This window comes from Vanacampus margaritifer, chromosome 10 (assembly GCF_051991255.1).
Source record: "Vanacampus margaritifer isolate UIUO_Vmar chromosome 10, RoL_Vmar_1.0, whole genome shotgun sequence".
In the NCBI taxonomy this organism is placed as follows: domain Eukaryota; kingdom Metazoa; phylum Chordata; class Actinopteri; order Syngnathiformes; family Syngnathidae; genus Vanacampus; species Vanacampus margaritifer.
The window spans coordinates 9,069,030-9,091,128 of record NC_135441.1 but is presented as its reverse complement, the minus strand read 5'-3'; the positions used below and the strand labels follow the sequence as shown (position 1 = coordinate 9,091,128).

General features: G+C 38.7%; 1 protein-coding gene across 3 annotated transcripts in view; it reads left to right on the top strand.

Annotated features, from left to right (window-relative positions):
- tenm1 (teneurin transmembrane protein 1) overlaps window positions 1-22,099 on the top strand; it is a 254,249-nt gene that overhangs the window by 127,301 nt on the left and 104,849 nt on the right. For all 3 annotated transcript variants that reach the window (XM_077577571.1, XM_077577573.1, XM_077577570.1), the window contains exons 7-10: window positions 6,394-6,596; window positions 9,201-9,408; window positions 18,113-18,214; window positions 21,718-21,912. In XM_077577571.1, the coding sequence (XP_077433697.1) occupies window positions 6,394-6,596; window positions 9,201-9,408; window positions 18,113-18,214; window positions 21,718-21,912 (708 nt within the window). The remainder of the gene's footprint in view (window positions 1-6,393; window positions 6,597-9,200; window positions 9,409-18,112; window positions 18,215-21,717; window positions 21,913-22,099) is intronic.

Sequence of the window (22,099 nt, the reverse complement as noted above, 5' to 3'; positions counted from 1 at the left end):
AGTGGGGATCAGCAGTACTTGTCAGATAAACAGTTGTATACTACAGTGCCCCAGAGATTTGTAAAACTAAGTCATCAACCTTTTAGTAGAACATAAGTAGCCCTCACAGTGCATTTGGTCAGTTCTTATGTCATCTTAAGCGCTTGTGGAAGCTAAACAGAATACTCTACAGGTATGCCAATCTCTGGTGAGATCCAGAGTGCTACACGGGTGGTGTGCGCTGCACATCAGCATTAGCAGCTAGCTTTGTTGCTCGAGCAATCACCGCTAGTTATTGACGTGCAAAACTGCACGAAATTTAGTAAATTGAGGGAACAGATTATTAAACTGAGAGTACACAATTGTAAATTGAGGAAACCGATTTGTAATCTAAGGGAACAGATTAGCATTTTGTTTTATCATACCATGGCAGCAGGGGGCTCAGTAAAAAAGAAAACAGTTGATGACATTTTATGTGTGCCAGTAAAAATCTCACAGTATTCTGGGATAAGTATGTTGGTAGACGGGCAATCTTGTCAGTCACAGACGTAGCCTGAGGCTTTGATGGTGGACGGTGAGGACGAGAGAGTAATGGAGGGCCTGAAGGCCAAGAGCATTATCGTCTCCTGACTGACTGACACTCATTAGGCTGCAGAGTAAAAAGAGGTGGCAGAAAGCTTACTAAGCCACCTGCTCAAAAAGACCTCAGTCAAATCAAAGTAATTATAGAGACCTTACCCGTTGTGATAATTGTATCCATCCTGCAGCACTTTTGCTTGCATCTGGAACACTATTAATGTTGTATAGACCAATGTGGGTGAGATTGACATCAAACACTAATATGGACTAACACACATACAGTGTCTGTCCCTCTAGACATGTCCTGTTATCGGCGGCTGCACTGTTACTCTGTTCTTTGCTTCATCAGAATCTCAGGGCTAATAACATTCATGCCAAAGACATATTAGTTCCTTTGAAAAATTATTAGGTAAAGTATAATTGTTTTACCTAAAAAACCCTGAGGCAAGAAAAAAATAATTAGACCTTGTGCTCCAAGTCCTAAAGTAGCTCACAGTCATTAGCTGGCCAGGTGTACAATACAAAGATGGAGAAGGCAAATCTTAGGCTTTATTTATAGCAAATAGTTATCGTGACACAATTTAGACTTTGGTGCTCCCAAATGGCACCATTCAGATATGGGTCATGGCAGAGAGAAAGAGAGAGAGAGAGAGAGAGAGGGAAAATATTGCTAGCTGTTATCTGGTAAGTTAATTTCATGCTAACATTTATTTTCATATCTATTGTGGCTAATGACACTCTATATTAGGGATGTAATGATAACGGCAATATCGTAATATTAAAACTGCCACAATATTGTCGTTGTCATGCCACGATATCAAAAGCAGCTCATCTGTTTAAAAAAAGTTATTTCCATTTGTACAGTTCTAGCGCCCTCTCGTGGCTAGTTTGTTAGTGCATTTTAAATTTCACAAGGCATGTTTTGCCCCTTCTACGTTTACAATCCACTCTAGTGGTCTGATGAAGGGGAAGGTAATGTGTTTGTGAACCGAGCCACTATGTGGAGGAACTCAATGTGTGCGTGCATTAGCAAGTAAGTGCCTCAATATTAAGTGTTATTAAAGATTATGTAATTTTGTAATGTTATGTACAAAAGCACAATATACATGTTTTTTTAGTATAAGCAATTATTTATTTATTTTTACAATATTGTGACCTTTTTTTATATCGCCAACCTCCCCACTATGTGACAATTATCGTATTGTGACCTTCATACCGTAATAATACCGTATCATGATGTTTGGATATTGTTACATCCCTAATCTATATAAACCTTCAATTCAAACAGCTGTTCCTCCATTTCTGAAGTTATTTAACAGTGCTAGCTTTATGTTGCTTCCTGATTTATTATTGTTATGTTACGTAAGGATTTTGGTAGTAATTATTGAGCATATCTAATATCTGACCCTACAAGCTTTGGAGAATATATTTAGAACATTAGTAATGATCTGCTAATCAGGTCTGATTTGGGGTAGGTTCAAAATCAACCTGATTATCTTTTAAGCATTGATTGACAGGCACAATCGCAAAGACCTTGAGGTGTCAGCGTAACCATTCAATCTGTCTGTTTTCTGCTGGACCTACGTATCGTTTCCATCCTCCCCTGTTTCTAGTTTCTATCTGAGAGAGATGCAAAAAGGGTTTTTCCTCTTTCTTGCATCAGCAGCAGAAAGTTGACGCTGCCAGCTTCTCTTTTGGACATGCTACTCTTTTCTTGGCTCATTCCCCCGCCCATCCTTTTTCTTCCTCCTCCTACAGATCTTCCTCTCCACCCCCGCTTTACCCAATACCCGTACTTTCATATGCCCTGAGCTCTGGTGTCTGTCCTCATATTGCATCAGACATGAAGGGCTACAGTACAGTAATTAGCATCAGAAGGACCCGGTGCTCATCTCCCTGCCAGTCAGCTGGCCTGCCGTGTGCCTGCGCTCGTGTCTGCCTGCCTGTGCTGTGCCAACTGCCATGCCCGTTTCATGTCCTATTCATCTAGAGTTGAATAAAAGGCTGCTTTCCTCGGGACATCCATCCCTCTGCTGGCCTTTATTTTTGTGGTGAGGCACAGGAGTTAGGATTAGCATTAAAGGGAATAGACTGAGGAGGTATACTCAGCAGGAATGCATAAAAGCATACTTTAGTTCTGCCAAGCTGCTTACATCCTACTACTATAATTGGAGAGCATTTTGTATGTTTTTCTCTCTGTCCAATCACATCCGAACCAAAGGCCCCTGAGCTTTTGGGCAGGGATTGTTTTGCATGGATACTCAAATTGCCTCTGGTTTTAAAACAGACTTTGTGTGGTAGACCTCTGAGGTTGTAAAAAAAAAATACATTTCCCGGTTGAATTCCTTTCTCCCAGTGATTTTTAAATCACTTTATTTGAAAATCCAGAACTTTTATTTTTCAGCTCCGTATGCATCCCTTTTCTATTTGTGGTTAGTACAATCCACAATGCACAAATAGTCTGTTTATATGTCTATTAAAATATAGTTTTTTTCATGTTCATACTTACACATTACAATATACATGTAGATGTGAGTTTAGGATAAATAAATAAAAAATCTCCCAATTGTTCAAAATTGTATTAATTTTGTATGTTTTACTGTCTATCCCACTTATGTTACACTCTTAAAATGGATTGGTTAAAAAAAATATACATAATAAGAAAACTACCAATCTAGTAGGTCACGCTCATATTGTCTTGATTAACCAATAGATTGGTCAGACACTGACCATTCCGGGTGGTTACGGGCATTTTATTGGTTAGACAACCAACCAATGAAATTGGTTACAATAGAAAGTGAGTCTATATAGATCAGGGATGGCAAACTGCGGTCCTCGAGGACTGGAGTCCTGCAGGTTTTAGAGGTTTCCCTACTTGAACTGTAGCTGATTCCAATTAACAGGATTGTTATCAGGCTTATGCAGAGCTTGCTGATGAGCTGATTATGACTCAGCTGTGTTGAAGAAGGGAAATATCCAAGACCTGCAGGACTCAGGCCCTCGAGGACCGGATCTCACCATCCCTGATATAGATCAACTGGAAATATATTTATTGTATTCTAAATGTATTTATTAATTATGTGATTATAATATGATACATTATAAATAAAAATGGAAATGTGTGTCTAGATAGATCACTGGTGGCCTAGTGATAGAGTGTCTACCCTGAAACTTGGAGGTTAGGGTTCAATCCCTGACTGGGTCATACCAAAGACTATAAAAATGGGACCCATTTACCACGCTGCTTGACACTCAGCATTATGGGTTGCAATTAGGGGGTTAGATCATCAAATTATTCCCAAGCACAGACCCTGCTGCTATTTACCGCTCCCTCAGGGGTTGGGTCAAATGCAGAGAACCAGTTTCGCCCACTTAGGTGGGTGTGAGAATCAGTGGTACCTTTTTTGGGGGAATCCCGCGGGTCACAGGATTCCTGAAAAATGTCAGCATCTAACACAGGTTAACCAATATCTTGGTCAGAATGACCAATTTGTATTGGTTGGCCCAATCACCAATATATATTGGTTGAAAACACCTACCATTTATTTCATTTTTAGGGTGTACCTTTGTGTCAGTAAAACAATTACTCACTTTGTTTTTGTTTTGTTTTGTTTGTTATCTTATGTTTCCTTGGAGAAGAGTAACTCATGGGACAGACTGGATTCATTGCCATCTGTCTGCTGCACCATTTAGGCCTGGTACAAACATACGCGATTTTCATATCTTGCTTATCTGTTACAAACCCCATACGGATATAAAAAGGTGGTGAATGAATGTACCGAATGAATGTAATCAGAATAAAACAAATCAATCCCCTTATGCTATCCTTGAGGAAAGCCGACACACACAGGGGATTCCTCACTTATTCTCTTTCCAGAATATGAACTTTTCCCCTCCACTAGTTAATATTCAATCTGTAAATATTAATCACAGACTCTCTTTCCTCCCAACTTCAATCTGTATTTAGAATACTTGTTTTTTGTTTAATACTTGAATAACTTGTTTAAAAATAAATTGATGTGTCTTATTCGTATCAATAAAGCATAAATATTGATATAAATATATAATGAAAATTATCACTTGTAGGTAGTATGACGATGACTTGAAAATATATAGAATGTTCATATGTGTATGTACAATATTATGTAATAGTTTCAATGAAGTGTATGAGGTTTGTTGTTAACAGTTCTAGGTCTGGTGCAAAAAAGTTATTTCAAACTCAAATTACAAGCTTCGCTATTCGTTTTCCCCATCAGTCTGGGCCATTTGATCAACCTGCTCATCTAGAACGAGATCATGCTGCATTAGCTTCGTCCCATGCACGTTGTGGCAGGAAAACTCGAGGCTGGTTTACCATCACAACATACTTTCTCAACGCCCTGAGCGTGGCAGCAACTGGCCGTGAAGCAGCGGTGGATTTTCACTTAAATGGTGACCTGTGGGAGACCTACTTTGCCCCCACTCTCTACCATCACACAAACATACCAATGAAAAGACATCAGAGTGGACCTTATTTCTTCCCGTTTTTAAAGTGCTTTTTAGGGTGATTTGGGGAGGGGGGTATTATTCACGGGTTATACACGTTGCACGTGCCACGATCCGCCACTGCTGAAAACACTGCATCTTTTCTAAGCTCAAGTGTGTCTAGAAGGGGACCCGTTTTGAAGACGTAGACCACATAAAAAATGGCGGTGACGATAGCGTGATTCACAGGGCATAAAGAAACACAACGATTAAGTCACATGCACATTTACAATTACTTAGCGGGAACTATTCCAAAGTCAGCCGCAGCCACATCCAACCGACAAGAAATCTCACTAAGTCGATATCCTGATTTTCATAATGGGAAGTCATGAAGTCACTATTTCCCGGAACTGTCAGTGTAAGACTTCTTGCGAGACTAATCAGATTAATTGCAGTATCGCCATTTCTAACGCAAGTCAACAGTAATAAACAGCACTTATGGTATAAACAGTGGTATCTTCGTGCTCTCTTGCTCACTGTTATTTGACGACACAAGATATATGACAGCTGGCCTGTGGGTGTGCATGATGTTGCCATAATGGAGTGGTAAAGCTGCAGCCATTATAGATAGACAGCATGCAGACTCATCCATGAATCTGTCCCTAACTGTTCATCTGCCTTTGTGGCAGTAACGATCGGAGGGCTCCCCTCTGTCACCGTATTTCCTCCATCTTCTTTTAGAAGCGCAGATATATCTCTCCATAAAAGCAGGCACAAAGAGGGCTGAGGAGGTTCTCCTGCTCCACCAACACAAAAGACTGAAGCCTGGATGTTGATAAAGGCTTATGGAGAGGCAAAGAGCTAATGACCAAAGGACTTTTGGAAATACCCATTCTCCTTCCCCACAAAGACACACACTTACTCAAGACGCTATCTGTCTGCCATGATTCTATTTGTGATTGCATGCATACATGTGGGCAACTCTTTTCTCCAATCTACCTCGAACTCTCTTTTTTTTCATGTGCACACTATATTTTTTGTTAAAAGATGCTAAAATAACACGTGTCAGTAGCCCGTGTAGATACCACTCAGACAAAACACTTGCTTTTAAAGCAGTTTATCTTCAATGCAGGGTCTATCCAAAGGACTGCCATTAGAGAGTCTCTTGAATAGCAGGATTTTTAAAGCAATGAGTCATTCCTGATGTCTCTTCAGTCTCATTTCATTAGTAGCGCTGTTGATCCCAATAATGTTTAAGGACATGGAGCTGGTATGTAATTGGTCCGTTGATTGTGAAGAGAGCCCCCGTTTTCTTTGATAAATCCACATTATATGACCTTTACATTAGAAATCTGTTGTTTGAATCTACAGAAAAGTGGGCGCGTGGACGGGCCATCGACCGTGGCGAGGTCGACATCGGAACACAACAGAATCAGGCCATCCCACCAGGAGTCTTTTGGAGGTTACATATGACTGTGCACCATCCAACCCACATCAAGTTCAATCTCTCTCTTTCCCATAAGGCACTGCTGGGGGTCTATGGTCGCAGGAATATACCACCTACACACACACAGGTAAGAACATTATTTTGGCAGACATACTCTCAACTAGCAACACGTCATGACGCTTACATGCAAGCTCCGAAAATCTGATTAACATGATGTATATATATATATATATATATATATATATATATGCGGCACGGTGGCTGACTGATTAGCACGTCCGCCTCCCAGTGCAGAGGACGTGAGATCGAGTCCGGGCTTCGGCCTTCTTGGGTGGAGTTTGCATGTTCTTCCCGTGCTTGCGTGGGTTTTCTCCGGGTACTCCGGTTTCCTCCCATATTCCAAAGACATGCACAGCAGGTTAATTGAACACTCCAAATTGTCCATAGGTGTGTTTGTGAGTGTGGATGGTTGTTTGTCTCTGTGTGCCCTGCGATTGGCTGGGAACCAGTTCAGGGTGTACCCAGCCTACTGCCCAAAGCCATATATATATATAATATCAAAATGATCGTGTTAATATCGCATTAACTTAACGATAAAACGACCGCGCCTATTTGGAAAGCCTCTACTGAAGGGTCGCATGACGCAGCAGAAACGTCTATGTCAAACTTACCCAATAGAAATGCACTTTACTACACTGGAGCTAAAACACAGAATTTTCAAGGGGCAGAATGTTAGCGTGGAGGAGCCATTTGGACTGTGTCGCACTACCGCCGGTTTCCTTGCTTTGAAAGAACGCACTCAGTTAGCCGTTAGCAACGAGCTAGGTTGCTCCAGCAAGAGGTGTCCGTGGCACTCTCAAACCCTGTGAGAGTCAAGAGCCGAATGGACGTCGTCTTGTCAGTTGGAGTGACCCCAAGCCACTTAATCTTTAGATCTGAGGCATATTTTATTCAGCAACTCCAGAAAATAGCTTGTTAAGTGTAACACATAGTCGTACTCTTGGCTCGCTGTCGCTTGCAGCAGAGCGGCTCTCTCTGGCTTGCAATAAAGTGACATCACTTTACAATCAATGCTCATCCAAACTTAACAAAATAAAAGCATTCAATGTCGTGAAAAGGAGTAACTATAACACAGTTTAGCAGTAATAAATTAAATAATAATGCATATATTTGTGGGGACTGGTGTCAAGTTGCATTTTACAATTTTAAAAATGCAAATATATGAATTGTTACGAAATTACTGTATCAATGACTAAAAAATGCAACCATATTTTATTAGATTAACATTTCTTCACAGTTTTATGTTAACAAATGTATAAAAAATTTGAAAAAGATTGCACTTTATTATAAATTTTGATATACATTTAGATATAAAATGTGCAATTAATTTGTGATTAATCGTGAGTTAATTATTGAAATAATGCGATTAACTACGATTAAAAATTGTAATCGACTGACACCACTAATATATATATATATATATATATATAATAACATTACAAAAATCATGTATATGCTTTTGGCTAGAACATAAAATGTGCCCTGTCTTTTTGCCCTTTTGTACATTGAAAAGCAGTGTCACTGATTAAGCTGCCTGTGTGCCAGTTTTCAGTCAATCTCTAAATTGAAGGCCATAATTCTTTATCTGCACGGTGGTTTTAAAGCAGCCTGCCCTGAGCGATACCAGTTCACAATGACAACAGTGGAACATCACATACTAGTGGTTAATTCTATGCTAGTTTATCTACTTCGTATTTGAGCATCTGTTGTACCAATGACACACTATGCAGAGGTGCTTACCGGTACTATAAAATAAGTGCAGTTCAGCATTAAAAGTGGCACTGGCTACTATTTTTTTTAAAGGTATCATATTGTTCAACTTATCCACATACTAAAATAGTTTTCAAATGTTTTGATTGATGTTGAATTTTCCTATGTATGGCAATTCATAATACAATCTGAATTTGCATAGTGTCCTCCCAGAGTAAGACAACTGAACAGCACAGCAATTTTACCTGTTTGGCACAGACGCTCTGCCTATTGCTCCAGGTTAATAGATCAGCTTCCACATATTTCACATGCCCATTTTTATATGTGCAAAACTTTAGTAATTAAGCTATAATTATATGCATATAGTATTCCTTCGCTATAACGAGAAGCTTTGCTCTTTTTTTTTTAGGGCAATTTTGCATGCATCTTTTTTTTACTTATAGCAATGTACCTATTTTCTAAAATTTATGAAGGTTTAAACATTGGGAATGTTTAAATTAGAGAAATGTGAGAAAATGTAAATGACTCAATGAGAAAAGTGTATAAACTGTGTGGCGAGGGGTTTTAGAGCCTTAAAACATTTATAATAAATGTAAAACGTAAAGCTAACTACTTTTTCATTTATTGTGGGTATTTTGTGGAACCTAACCCAATCGGAAAACGAGGGAACACTGTATTCTTGGGTGTGACAGTCAGTGATACTTTAACTTTACCTTTATTTGAAAACCTGGCTGGTTATGAGGCTACAGGTATATGATCAAGGCTATTTTATACATTGTGTGAAGGCTAGGTAGGAAGTAAAAAAAACAACATATTTTCAATAATGCAATTGGCTGTTCCTGCTACATAAATAAAAAAAACACGACTTGTCCAAGGTCTCCCATTGAAATTGCATATGCATTCATTCTTTCTTTGCGGATGCAGTTAACTCTTGTCTGATTATGTTTCCTTATGTGTTCAGTTTGACTTTGTGAAACTGCTGGATGGGAAGGCGCTTCCCAGATCTTTGAGTGATCCTGTTTCAGCTGGCAAAGCACCGAAAGGTCTGCTGCTGAGCGGCCTCCAAGAAACACGCTTTATTGAGTACATGGACCCTGGCACCTGGCATCTGGCGCTCTACAATGATGGACGCAACCTCGAGCAAGTTTTACTCCACAGCACTCCCATAGGTGAGAAGAAGACTTGCTTTTTCACAAGTTGCTATATTTTGCCTCATTTGAGTCACAACACGCTTCCACTGCATGACTACTTGTCTCAGCGCTCTTCACTGCCTTCCCCTCTTTCAGCTTTTATATGTTTCTATATAATAACAGGATGACATTGAAGTGTCAAGTCATGTACTTTTGTAGAGAACTTTCCATATTATTCAAGTCAAGTAAGTTTGGTGTGGAAAGAGACAGTCATTTGAAAGAGAATGATAACGACTGCTTCCAGTAATGGCAAAACCTGGTACAGAGCTGATTCCTATGACACACACGGATCCCGGCATAATTTGGAGTCTGAATAATGCAGGACTACATGGTTGAATACTGACAAGGGGATAATTACCAGCGGCGTTTTCACTTGGGATTACATTAAATGAATGTACTGACACAGTGGAAACTTTGAGAGGTTGCATGAGCCAATATGGACAAATATATTTTTCATTGCTGTAACTTAAAAAACATGGCAAAAACTACCTATTACACCAACACGGGCTGATAATGGAAGAAAAAAAGTATTGTGGTACAATAGTGAGAACTGTGATACAATGGAGATGTGAGGGGGAGCAGCTATAGGGGAATTCTCACAGGTGCCTTTTTCTCAAGGGCACATCAGCCTAGCTTCCGCTCATTTGGGAAGGGTTTTGACAAATGATGATACCCACTTAACAAATAAAGGAAGAATCACTCCAAATATGGCCATGGTAGGGATAATGTTTGCCTCCATTGGATTTGTATTTAAAAAAAAAAAATCATAGAAAGAAAAGAAGGATTTAGATTTAATATTCTGTTCAGCACATGACTTTATTAAAGTACAAGGAAAGACTTAACATGATCTGCAGATGTTTCTGTGCATAGGGCAAGAGTGCAAAACTTAACTGCACAGCAGTGACGTCAGGTCTTTCATTTGAAGTTGGTACAACACTGACAAGACTTGGACACATATAGTATGCAGTATACTGTCCACAAATATAAATTGAAAATGAACCTTTTTTTGGAAGCTCAGTGTTAACTGTGTCTAGAATTGTGTTTGGCTTCTCTGGCTGTAAGGCAAGATACTTGGAATGTCATAAGTAGTGATTTTGTTTCAACTTATATATAATTAAGCACATCATTGCATCCAAAAGAGTTATTCTGTGTGCTGTTCTCAAAAAAACAAGGGGCAAAGCATGACTCAAGTGTGTTTAATCAGCCATAATTAACACAAATAACACAATAAGTGTTCATGTTGAAGCAGATGAGACATCATGGACGTACAAATTAAAAAGGACACTACTCAGAACAAAGATTTACTTACTGAGTTTAGTATGTTGTATTCAGTTAGCAATTGGACTTATTAACAACAAGTTATTCACAAACAGTTGTGAATAGAGTAGCATTTTTAGCAAGATTATGTAATGATCAAGTAAGAAGACTACTACTTTACTGAGGAACTGGTGACTCACTTCAGATTATTATTATTTTTGTTAATTTCAAAACATGAATGTCAGCTAGACAAAAATATAAAATGGGAATGTGAAAATCAAACGCCTCTAGCGGTTATGTTGGTTGTTGTTGACAGTGCGCTAGGCAGAAGTCTCGCTGACAAACAAAAATTAAATTTAAAAAACAAAACTCAAAACCAAATAAAAACTAACTATAATGAAATTTCCAAAACTATAATAACCCTGCATGGATGTTATAAGACTTGTAAATTAAGAATGTCTGGAAAAAACAGAGTGCTAGCTGAACTGTCACATTGCAACAAAACATTGTTCTGAAATTTTGATTTAGTTTTTGTCTTTTATGTAATGACTGATAGCATGCAACCGATATTTATTTTATTTTATTCCAGTGTTGTCATGCAACTGACATGTTGTGTTTGAAGGCTGATTTATAACGGGCACTTGTTTTGTTTGGATATTCTGAATTGAATTGGAATGAGACTCCCTTCAAGAATGTAAATATAGACAAAAGAGATGGGCTTTGAATGGAAAAGGGCTTGGTTTATAGGAGAAATACAAAAGATTGATCACAAAGTTGATTTTACTACCAATTCAAACAATGGCTACGAACTGTCCCGCTTTGTTTTGGATGAAGGAAATCAAACCCACTGAGGCGTGAAGTAGTGCATTCTAATATGAGAGAGACCCTGCGTGCAGGAGCTCCGACTGGAGCCTGAGAGGAAGATAAGATACCAGATGATCATTGTCGGGAAATTGAGCTTCCGTGCAGCAAATAGTAACTGGATACAGAAACGAATATTGACAATAAATAAGAGAGGAATGCTCTTTAGGAAAAAATAAATAAATAGGATCAATAAACCCTCCTCAGTTTGACAGAGTAAACATTCGAGAACATGAAAAATATGAAAACAATACGTGAAGTCAATGCTGATTTACCCGGATATGCCGCGTTGTTGTCATAAAAGCACATGGGTGGCCATAAAGCATGGTCGCAAAAGCAATGAGGTATGTGATTACGTGTACTGCAATGCTGTCATGGGTCATCATAATGATCATTAATTTCCTCAGACAGTATCAAAAGGACATTTAAAGCTGCAAGTGTTTGGTTAGCTGACTACAGGCTTCTGTTGCTTCAGTCAGACATTATTTAGTTTATTTTTAGACTACCAACAGTGAGAATATAATTGCTGCTGATTTGGACGTGAAAAAAGACTTAAAATGTGCATATGAAGCAAGGCGATATATAAATAATTGTGAGAATGTCATTTTAAAAATGTTACGTCATACAGTATCAGATGAAATAAACAACATAATCAGTATGTTAATTATTCACCTCTGCCTGTACTAGTGTCATTTTGTCAACGAAAGCTTAACAAAAATAATTTTGTCAACACACATTTTTCACCGGACTAAAACTAGACTGGACTAAATTTTTCAATAATAAACAATAACTGGGACTAAATCAGTATGCATTTTCGCCACCTAATGAAGACGAGACGAAAATATACTTCACTTAATAAAAACTGGACTAAAATTTAAAATCTATGGACATTTTAGTTCATGAACAAAAGTGAGGTGAAAATTATATGATTTTGTAAAATCTTGTCTCTGCTCATCTGGCACTGTGACACTGTCATGTGACACAAAGTGACACACCCCTTTTCAAATCTGCAGCTAGCGAGTGCAACATGCAAAAACACAAGGGACAGACGGTAGGTGGATTTCACGGTGAATGGCTTGAAAAAAAAAATAAATTATAGTTATAATGTAACATTAATCCAACAGCTATAACGTTCCAACAATAATGTTAATCTGACCATTTACTAATGCTGGCTAATTTACTAGCTCATAGGATGGAGCCAAAGTAGCCACTTGTTGATATATTGTAATTGTGTGTGAAGTTGTTTTCATCAAAAAGGTGAGAGAACATTTTGTGAAATAGTTTTAGATCTGAAATGTTCAACATTATCTCATAATTAAAAAAAATATACAAGGGTAAAATCATTGTCCTGACTAAAACTAGACTAAAAATCTGGACAGTTATAGAATAAAATTATGTTTTCTTGGACTAAAATAAAGACTAAAATGCTAGATTTATAGTTGACTTAAAATGGAATCAATAAAAACCGGATGAGGTTGACTAACTGTGTTAACTCTTTGACTGCCAGACGTTTTCAGAAACGGGATGTCGCCAGTGCCAGCCGATTTAAGCATTTTGACTGATCTTTCAAGGTCCACAGAAAATGTTGTGTTTGGACTATGGAAACACACATACTACCAAATGAAAGATTGAACTCTCTCATCTTTCATCAGAAAAAAAAGTTTGTTTCTACCTTATTCCGTTCTTCAGCAATCAACAATAGAAAATGGTTAGTTTCACCGAAATGCTCTGTTTTGAAACAAAAAGCGGAGAAAAAGAGCTTTTTGTGAAACGATGTTATTTCATGCACTCTAGTGAATTGTACACTTCTTTTTGTCCATGAATGATGCCACAAACACCTAAATAGTGCTTTACTTCTGTAATACACCACCACCAACAATGAAAAAGTGTTTTTAGATTGCAAAATACGTTTATTTCCATTCAACAGTGTAACAATTTGACAAAACAATTCTGCAAACTATTTACAAATGTCTGCAACTGTGGTACTATTTACAATTATGTGGATGTTTCAAATACAGTTTTTCTTTTCGTAACGCTCCTATGCGTGCAAGGAGACGGAGCAGGATTTGCACAACAGATACGTTTCCCTTTGATTGTCCATTTCGCGTGCAGACGTTACACTTTCTTGACGGCCTTTTTTTCCGGGGAATAGCAAGTAGCAGACTGTACCCACTCCTCCGATGAATATGCATTGGACTCGGGGCACTCTTCGTCGTCCGATTGAACGTCCGCCTGAGCGTGCTCGGTTGTGCTCCGCGTTTTCCCGTGTTAGCATCGCTAGCCCGTGAACCTTTATGACGTCGTCATAGCCGCCGCGTCAGCGCTTCCAACTTCAGCGCCAACCTCGGAGTCACCATCATCATCATCGATGATGATCATCGTCGTCATCAATGTGCTCTTTAGCGTTGGTCGATGCTTTTCGTCTTTGAAAAAAACTGCTCGAGCGTGAGCTGCTTGCAACCGGTCGCCATGTTCTCTTCCCTTCCCCAGCCATTGTCCCCTCTAGCTCCGCCTCACGCCTTCTACTGACGCCTACCCAATCTTGTCAAAAGAGAGTCATTGCTGCCATCTAGGGGCCAAAAATAGTCATTAGGCTAACTAAATCTGCTTGAAACTTTCACCACAGCCGGCCAAGGCTTTCCTCCACTCGTTTCCCCCCAATTTTTTTTAAAAAATTGGATGACGTCTTTTAATGTCATTGGCGGCCCTCCGTAGGTTTTTACTTGACGTCTTTTAACGTCCATGGCAGTGAAAGAGTTAAAAACAAACTAAAAATGGCTGATAAAATTAACACTAGCCTGTACAAACTGGGCTAATTGTGCATATTTACAATATGCTGCTTTCCTCACACATACTCTCAGCTACTTTTCATCTTTGTAGTAGCAAAAAATAAAAAATGAGTTAATGATCATTATCATCACGCATACACGTTTTCTATGAAACTGATGAAATCACGGTTAGAAAATGCACGAGTATTTCTAGTCAGCTGAGTAGTCAATTCATTTCACATTAAACCCGAGGGTCATAAAGCATGGCTGGAACTTTAAAAGGCTCATAAACTACAATTGGAATGCTTATTTGACCAATCAGACCACTTGGGTGGAAGTACCTATTTTATAATCACACTTAGCTGCAATAACTTATGGGATGAATGATTTCCAACGGAAAAGGGTTTAGTCAGTGGAAAGAACAGATTATGCATGCACACACACATGCCGTATAGTCAAATGCACTGGTCTTCATGCGTTACTTGTTAATTGCCCGGAGAATTTTACAGCTAAGATATTGACCTGAAAATACAGCGCTTAATTCGCTGTTACAGCCATCCCGACCTCCTTCTTTCTGAGGGATCATTGCGTCTTCTCAGAAATAAAAGCTCCTCCCTGACCTTGCAGATGAATTCTTGCTCATTGCATTTGTCAGGTGCCACATCCAATATTAGAATTTACGCGTGTGAGTTTATTTTTCTTCCAAGAGGATAGAAGACTCACATGAGGAGTTTTCCTGACTGTGTGGGAGATGATTGGCACTCCTCTCCATCAGTGTGACGATGACAGGTGATGGAGGTGAAAATGACTTTGGTTTCTATAGTGATGCGCTGCCGTGGAGGAACTGCGCCGCCTGTCTCATTAGCATGTGTCACACGTGCCTCAAGGCGAGAGTCACACTATATCGCTGTGTGTGTTTGTTTGTAAAATGTGTGTGTGTGCCTGCACGTGTGTGTGTGGTCCATGCCAATGAAGGATTTGTCATTCATGCAACCTCAATAAAAGAAAGCAGCGGACAGCGGTGGATTGACTCTTAAGTAGATGTGCAGAGGAGGAGCAAAGCAGGACAACATTGGGTTCTAATCTGTGCGTTATTTGTTTTTGAAAATGTTTTTTTTTTTTTTTCATTTTCAACAGGCAATTAAAAAACAAAAAGGTGACTTTTTATATTGGTTTTAATTTGTTTACTTTTGTTTATCCAGCAAAAAAATTGCCTGATAATGCAAATTTTACTTTCTGCTTGAATCAAAAAATAATCAAAAAATACAAAATTGTCAATTGCCAATATTTAATTGGTCAGGCTTACGTGAACCACATGTTTGTTAATGAGCATCAGTAAATAATATTTTGGGCTGTCAGCAGCCACAGTCAGTGCAAATTGTGCAAATAGGCAGAGGAGAAGGAAAACATTCCTAAACTAGATGTTAGCAAAAGCATCTTCTGTTTCAGTCATAATACATAAACTGGACTACGATGAAGTTTTAAACACATTTGCCCTTGATACAATATGGCTGATTGGATCACCCTGACTTTCTGTGGTGCCTCACAAGCCGACATATGTTTGATAGGGATGGTTGAGTACCGATACAAGTTATCGGTATCTTTGCCGACACTAGTCTTATTTTAATGGGGAAGTCATCCCCAAAAATATTTTGGGGACAATAATATGTTCTATGCAGCCACACTAGTATAAATATGGTATTCTGGTTGGTAAGTGGAATATGAGTTAAGCAGCAAAATCCAGTCACCTGTTTTCTGAAGCTGAGCTGTGATTGGTTGTTACCTGAGACCTGAGCAACAGTGATGTCATCTTCAGCCTACCACCAAATACTATGTTCGCTAAGTTTGTCTCCTTCGAGTATCCGTAGCAGAAAGATGGTGTCAGCCTTTTGTAGGTGTGACCAGTGTAATATATTAAGTGATTACGAGATCTGCAATTATATATATTTTTTAAATGCATATTGATGTAAGGCTGCTCGATTATGAAGAAAAATATTAGTCACAATTAATAATTGAAATCACAATCAACACGATCATTTAGATATTATAATAATAATCTACCCGTTCTCCCTTTCAACTCAGTCCTGTGGCACATTTTTCCATTTCATTATTTTGATCTGAGTCTAAAATGTAATTATGAAAAATATTTATTTGCGGGATGTTAGTCAGATTTAAAAACAAAATAACAATTCACTAATTTGCTTTTGTATTACCAATTGAAAATGGAAAGAGCTAATTATAGAAAGATGCATGCCAATCTATCTATCTGTCTATCTATCTATCTATCTATCTATCTATCTATCTATTGAGAAGCATGTGACCTGCTTTAGAGCATGTGGCTTGCATTAATGTAATAGACCACAATTCAGTATTGGGGTGCACATAATTATTTGTTTTTTTTCCACAACATTTCCAGCTCACTGGATGAATCTGCTTCCCGTGTGTAAACTTTGACACTCACTGTATACCAACACCAATGTCGTTTTCCATTATGTCCTGCACTGTTCAATTTGCCCCCAGATTAATTGACCTAAGGAAATTTGATATTTATATCCTTGGCTATAAACAGAGCAGTGGCTCATATTCTGTACTGCAAAATGTTTGGTACACTAATCAATGTATAATAACAGTCTGTTACAGACAGACTTGAATATGATGTTTTTTATGTTATATTTTCAGTGCGCATGCACCTACACAACAAATGCAGGTACAGTATGTGTCCCCTGGTTTAGGGTACAAAATCCAGCAGCACAAATACAAATATCAGCTATATGAAACGGGTGTTACATCAGCTAATCTGTTATGGTCCTCTGGGATATTCCTTTAGCCAATTTAACTAGAAGGGCACCAGTTGAGTAACCTTTAAAACGGTTCAACCTTTAACAAAAGTATCTTGTAAGAAATAGTAGCATTTCACTGCCCCCCCCCCCCCATCTGTTAGCTAGCAACTTGTTGCTTCATGCAAAATGATGTAAGACCACTGCACAGATTGTATTACGTTTTTGAGCAGTTTGATTGTGACTTTTGCAAATGGGCTTTTCAACAAGTAATTTCTCATTCGTGTCGATTGATAGATGCATGGGCCCACCGTTTTTCTTGAGGAGAAGGAAGCATTTCAACCTTAACAAAGACTGCTATCTACTATCCCCACCATTTTAGAGATGTTCAGATATATAATTAATGTTATGGAATTTGCATTGAGGCAGGAAAAGTAACCCTGTATTAGCTGCCAGGCACTGACAATCATTCACATTCACTGTCACCGAATGGGAACTGAACCCATACTGGCTGCATAGTTACCCAAAGACATTCTGGACATTACAATCTTCTTAGCAACAAAGTCAATTTACTGTCCTCTGCATGCATGTGTTCCAGCAGTAACATTCTACAATCATCTGTTGTTGACTAACTAGGTCATTCACAACGTCACACTTTGTGTTCTTCAATCTCGTTCCAAATTGTGTTCGTGTAAACAGTTTGATGATGAAGCGCGGATGTATGTAAATGTGCGGTGCAGCGTGTTTGCAACCTGTAATGCAACATAATGTGCTTAGTGCAACACAGAGTAAGTGAGTGCTTGGCCAGTCTCCAGAGAGTGATAGCAGCTGGATCAGGCTAATCTAATACAGCTTCTGTGTCTGGGGAGCCATCCATTGCTTATCACATATTTCATTCAATAACAGAAAACTACTGTATGCCAGTTGATGGAGTTGCATGTGGATTATTTTCTTCTGTTCTGCCTTTATTGTCTTGAATAAATGAAAACGTGAATGATGTCTGTGTATGTTGTTGCACAGACACAATAGACGGCTGCACCAAAGGATGTAACGGAAATGGAGAATGTGTTGCTGGACGCTGCCACTGCTTTGCTAGATTCATGGGTCCTAACTGTGCCAAAGGTAAGCAAACACGTTTGAAAATGTTGCATAACGTGTGACTATCGTTTGCATTATCGGTTGAGACTCCCAATTCTCTGACAATGGTAGTTTCAAAAGAATAGGTGAGTGAATGGCCATTTGTAATTCTGCTGTTTAAAAAAACAACAAAAAACTGTCATATAGACAAAAAAAAATTCAAGCCCTCTGAATTCAGGGGTTTACAATGAAACATAAAAAAAAATTTGTATGTGTTATTCAGATTGATGCCTAAATAAAATTGTCTTGATGGTGTATGTCGCCGTGAATGTTACAAGCTTGTAAACACGTATACAAACGATGCTACATACTGTACAGGGGTGGCTCTTGAGCCAGAGATTTAGGGGTGATGAGCTCCTGGTCAGGTAAAATCAAATTAATCATTTTGTACATTTCATTTGTATATAATTTGTATATTTAATTTTAACAGGACATAACAGCTAGCTAGCTTGTCTTATTCCAAATCAAACAGAGGGCAATGTCCAGGTCATGTTTGTAAATGAGAATTAGTTCTCAAACATCTACCTGACCACCTGAAACCTTTCCTTGCTAGAAAAAAAAATCAGCTAACTCCTACCAAACAACAAACAGTGAGCTAAATTTAAATTCAGCAACAAAGCAGACTAGTTATGACAATAGAGTGTTGGTAACGCACTGAGTAATAGAAGGTAAGAAATGTTCCACATAAAACAGGTTAAGCCCGGTATTTACTACTTACAGCATGACTGCACTGTCAGTATATCATTGGAAGGCATTATTTTCATCTGTGCAAATCGGTTGGGGAGGAGTTGGGTTGGGTGGGGTGGAGCAAACCATTGGTTTGGCAGGTTGGTGTTGCTGTAATTTTGTTGTTAATATATATTTGCCAGTCACAGTGTTCTTACCCTTGATGGAGGTACTAAACGCCACCAATTTCCTGTGCACATTCACCAAACCCTTTGTCATTGAAAAATAAAAATGGGATTTTTTTATTTTATTTTCAATTTAAAGATATATGCATAGGGTTTTCTGGTGAACTAAATGCACAGGAAATAAGCCTTTTTGTGGATTATGGCTCTCTTCACCTTGAATTCAGAAAACTGTATATTCTTGTATTATTCTTTTAGTTTTGCTAGATAGCTTGTGCTGTTTGCTAATTGCTCATATTGGCATTGCAAATCATGCAGTAAGAACAAAGACTCACATCACTCAACTCAACAACCACTACTGTTTTCTTAAGATGTAACCCAGGGGCAACAGATACAATGAAAACAGCAGAGGCCCAGAATTGAACCCTGTGGAACACCATACATTCATATTGCACATATTCATCCGACCACTTTCTTTTTTTACTCGTCATGGTAAGAAGGGATTATAATAATAAACAAATCATACGATGTACCATCACAAGTCGACTACTGAGCCCACCAAATTCCCTGCAGCACAGATAGGCCAAGCGGGCAGTATATTAACAAATAATTTTTGATACGGGTACACCTCCGCCGAACCGCTGAGACTGACTCACTGAAGCCCTGGGGTTCGATCAAACCTGGTTAAGAACCGCTGTATTTCTTTTCAACAAAGTACTCCATGTTTATACACTTTCCTAGTTTGTTTACAAAGGACACATTATAGAAATAAAAAAATAAGCTTTTACATCATAGGGGAGCTGGGATTCAATTTAGGGGTGCAAATGGGCTAGAAATGTCAATGATACTGTTTATAACGGAAAATAACCAACATGTTCAAACCTGTCGTACGCTTTGTACTAGATATTAATATAAACAAAACAACAAATAATAATACTTCTCATCTGTTAAGTCTTTTGATTCTAAGGGCATCTATTTACATTACGCATTACTCAATTGAGTTTATTTTCTTACAACGGGTCAAAGTGTTTTGAAAAAGAACTGCTCTAGAGACTGAAAATTCCATCTGCAGAGGTTATTTTAAATGGTCATTTTAAAGAGTGTATGACTTTTACCCTGTCTGTCTGTCTGTCAGCAGTTCTTTGAGGATTGCTTCCACCACATTTTTCATATTAAGCAATATGGTGACTTAAATGCCAGCCACCTCTAATAATATTTGCTTCAAAATGTCTATGCGGAATTGGCAAAGAGAAATCAATTGAAATGAGTACAAAGCCAAGCCACCAAGGTCTGTACAATATTTTCTATAATCACAGCATGACAAAGGATCCGCTGCGCAACTTAATGGGCTCTCACTCTGCCCGTGCACTACTTCTACATCTAGATTAGAGGAAATTACTATTATATATATATATATTTTTTTTTATCCGACCTCAGGATTACTAAAATGTGCTGGGTACTCATTAGACAACATCTACAATCTTGCTTAATGAGCGTTCGCAGCTAGGAGTCGCCAGTTTGGTTGTGTCCTATGGTGTCAAGTAAAGAATATTCTAATAACCTAAAAACAAGCCACATCATGAAATATAGTTAAATCAACCAAGCAACCAAGTATTATAACTGTATTAAATAAGTATATCATCCTTTTTTATTCAGACTTTTACTTGGCTTTTTGTGTTTCTTTTTCTCACTCCCTGTTGTGAAATGTAATCTTCTCCTCCGGTTTTCTCTGCCTTTGCTTCCAATCTTCTTCCTCTGCCCCTCCCCATATTTTTTTCTAAATTGAAAAACGTATATCTGCCTCATTGTATTGAAACAGGTGCTCTGATATTGTCTCCCATGATGATGTATTTACATGCATCATTTATTCATATGCTCCTCTCATTGTTGCTCATTTGGTTGCATTGTGATATTTGTTGTTGTTTAAAAAGTTATGACAAGAGTTGTAAAAAGTGAAATGCGCGTTTATTGCTGCAGAGAGCAGTGGGTTATATTTACAAAGGATCAAACAAGACAACATTGGCCCACATATATAATTTGCAAAAGGTTTTCAGTTCAAATTAGCCCAGATAAAAAGTGTTAGTTGTAAATCTTCATTGAAAACAATTTGAAGTGTCTACCTGTCATGCGTCTCTTTTAGCAACATTGAGGTGATGGTGTGTGAGTAGGTGTGCGTGTGTGTCTGTCAGTGCCTACGTGGCTGGTTGCTGCACAGCTCTCCATCTCTGCATGAAGAGAGCTCCTCATTCTATAAAAGCCTAATGCTCTCGTTCCTAATCTTTCGTTTTCACAATTGTTTTCACGGCCTGTTCAAAGCAAGTGAGGTGACGTTGGGGGGATTTTCTCCAATTCTTGGGTTGCCGTGGTAGCCGGGCTCAGGTGGTGCTTGAGTAAATTGAAACAGCGTGAGTGATAAGCTGGATGCGTGTGTGTGCGCGTGTAGGTGTGTTCTTTTGTGTGTGTCTAAGTATGAGTGTGTATGAGAGGAAGACTGTTTGAGGATTTGCTGAATCCGTGCAGCGGCTGAGATAAGAGTGTGTCGTCCCTCTCACACTGGGTTACTGCGGTCTCCCAGCTAATATACTGCAGTACCATGTGTGTCTTTTCACATGGCTGTAATCTGTGTTTGTCCTGTTACAGATTCGTGCCCTGTGTTGTGCAGCGGTAACGGCGTGTATGAGAAGGGAAGGTGTGTGTGCCTGACTGGTTGGAAGGGAGCAGAGTGTAATGTGGAGGAAGGTCAGTGTATCGACCCCACCTGCTCCAATCATGGCTCCTGCATACACGGCATCTGCATATGCAGCCCAGCCTACAAGGGAGTAAACTGTGAACTAGGTAAGACAGTGACAACTAAACATTTACACTGAATACACATTTTCAGCCTTGTTATGACTTTGATGACATTGCCCATTTTCACTGTTGATTATTACAGAACACGTTGCTAAAACACGTCACTGGTCCTTATCGGTAACGCAACCGAGTATGAGTGACTTGGGTTGCTTTAAGTCCCAGTATAGTGAAA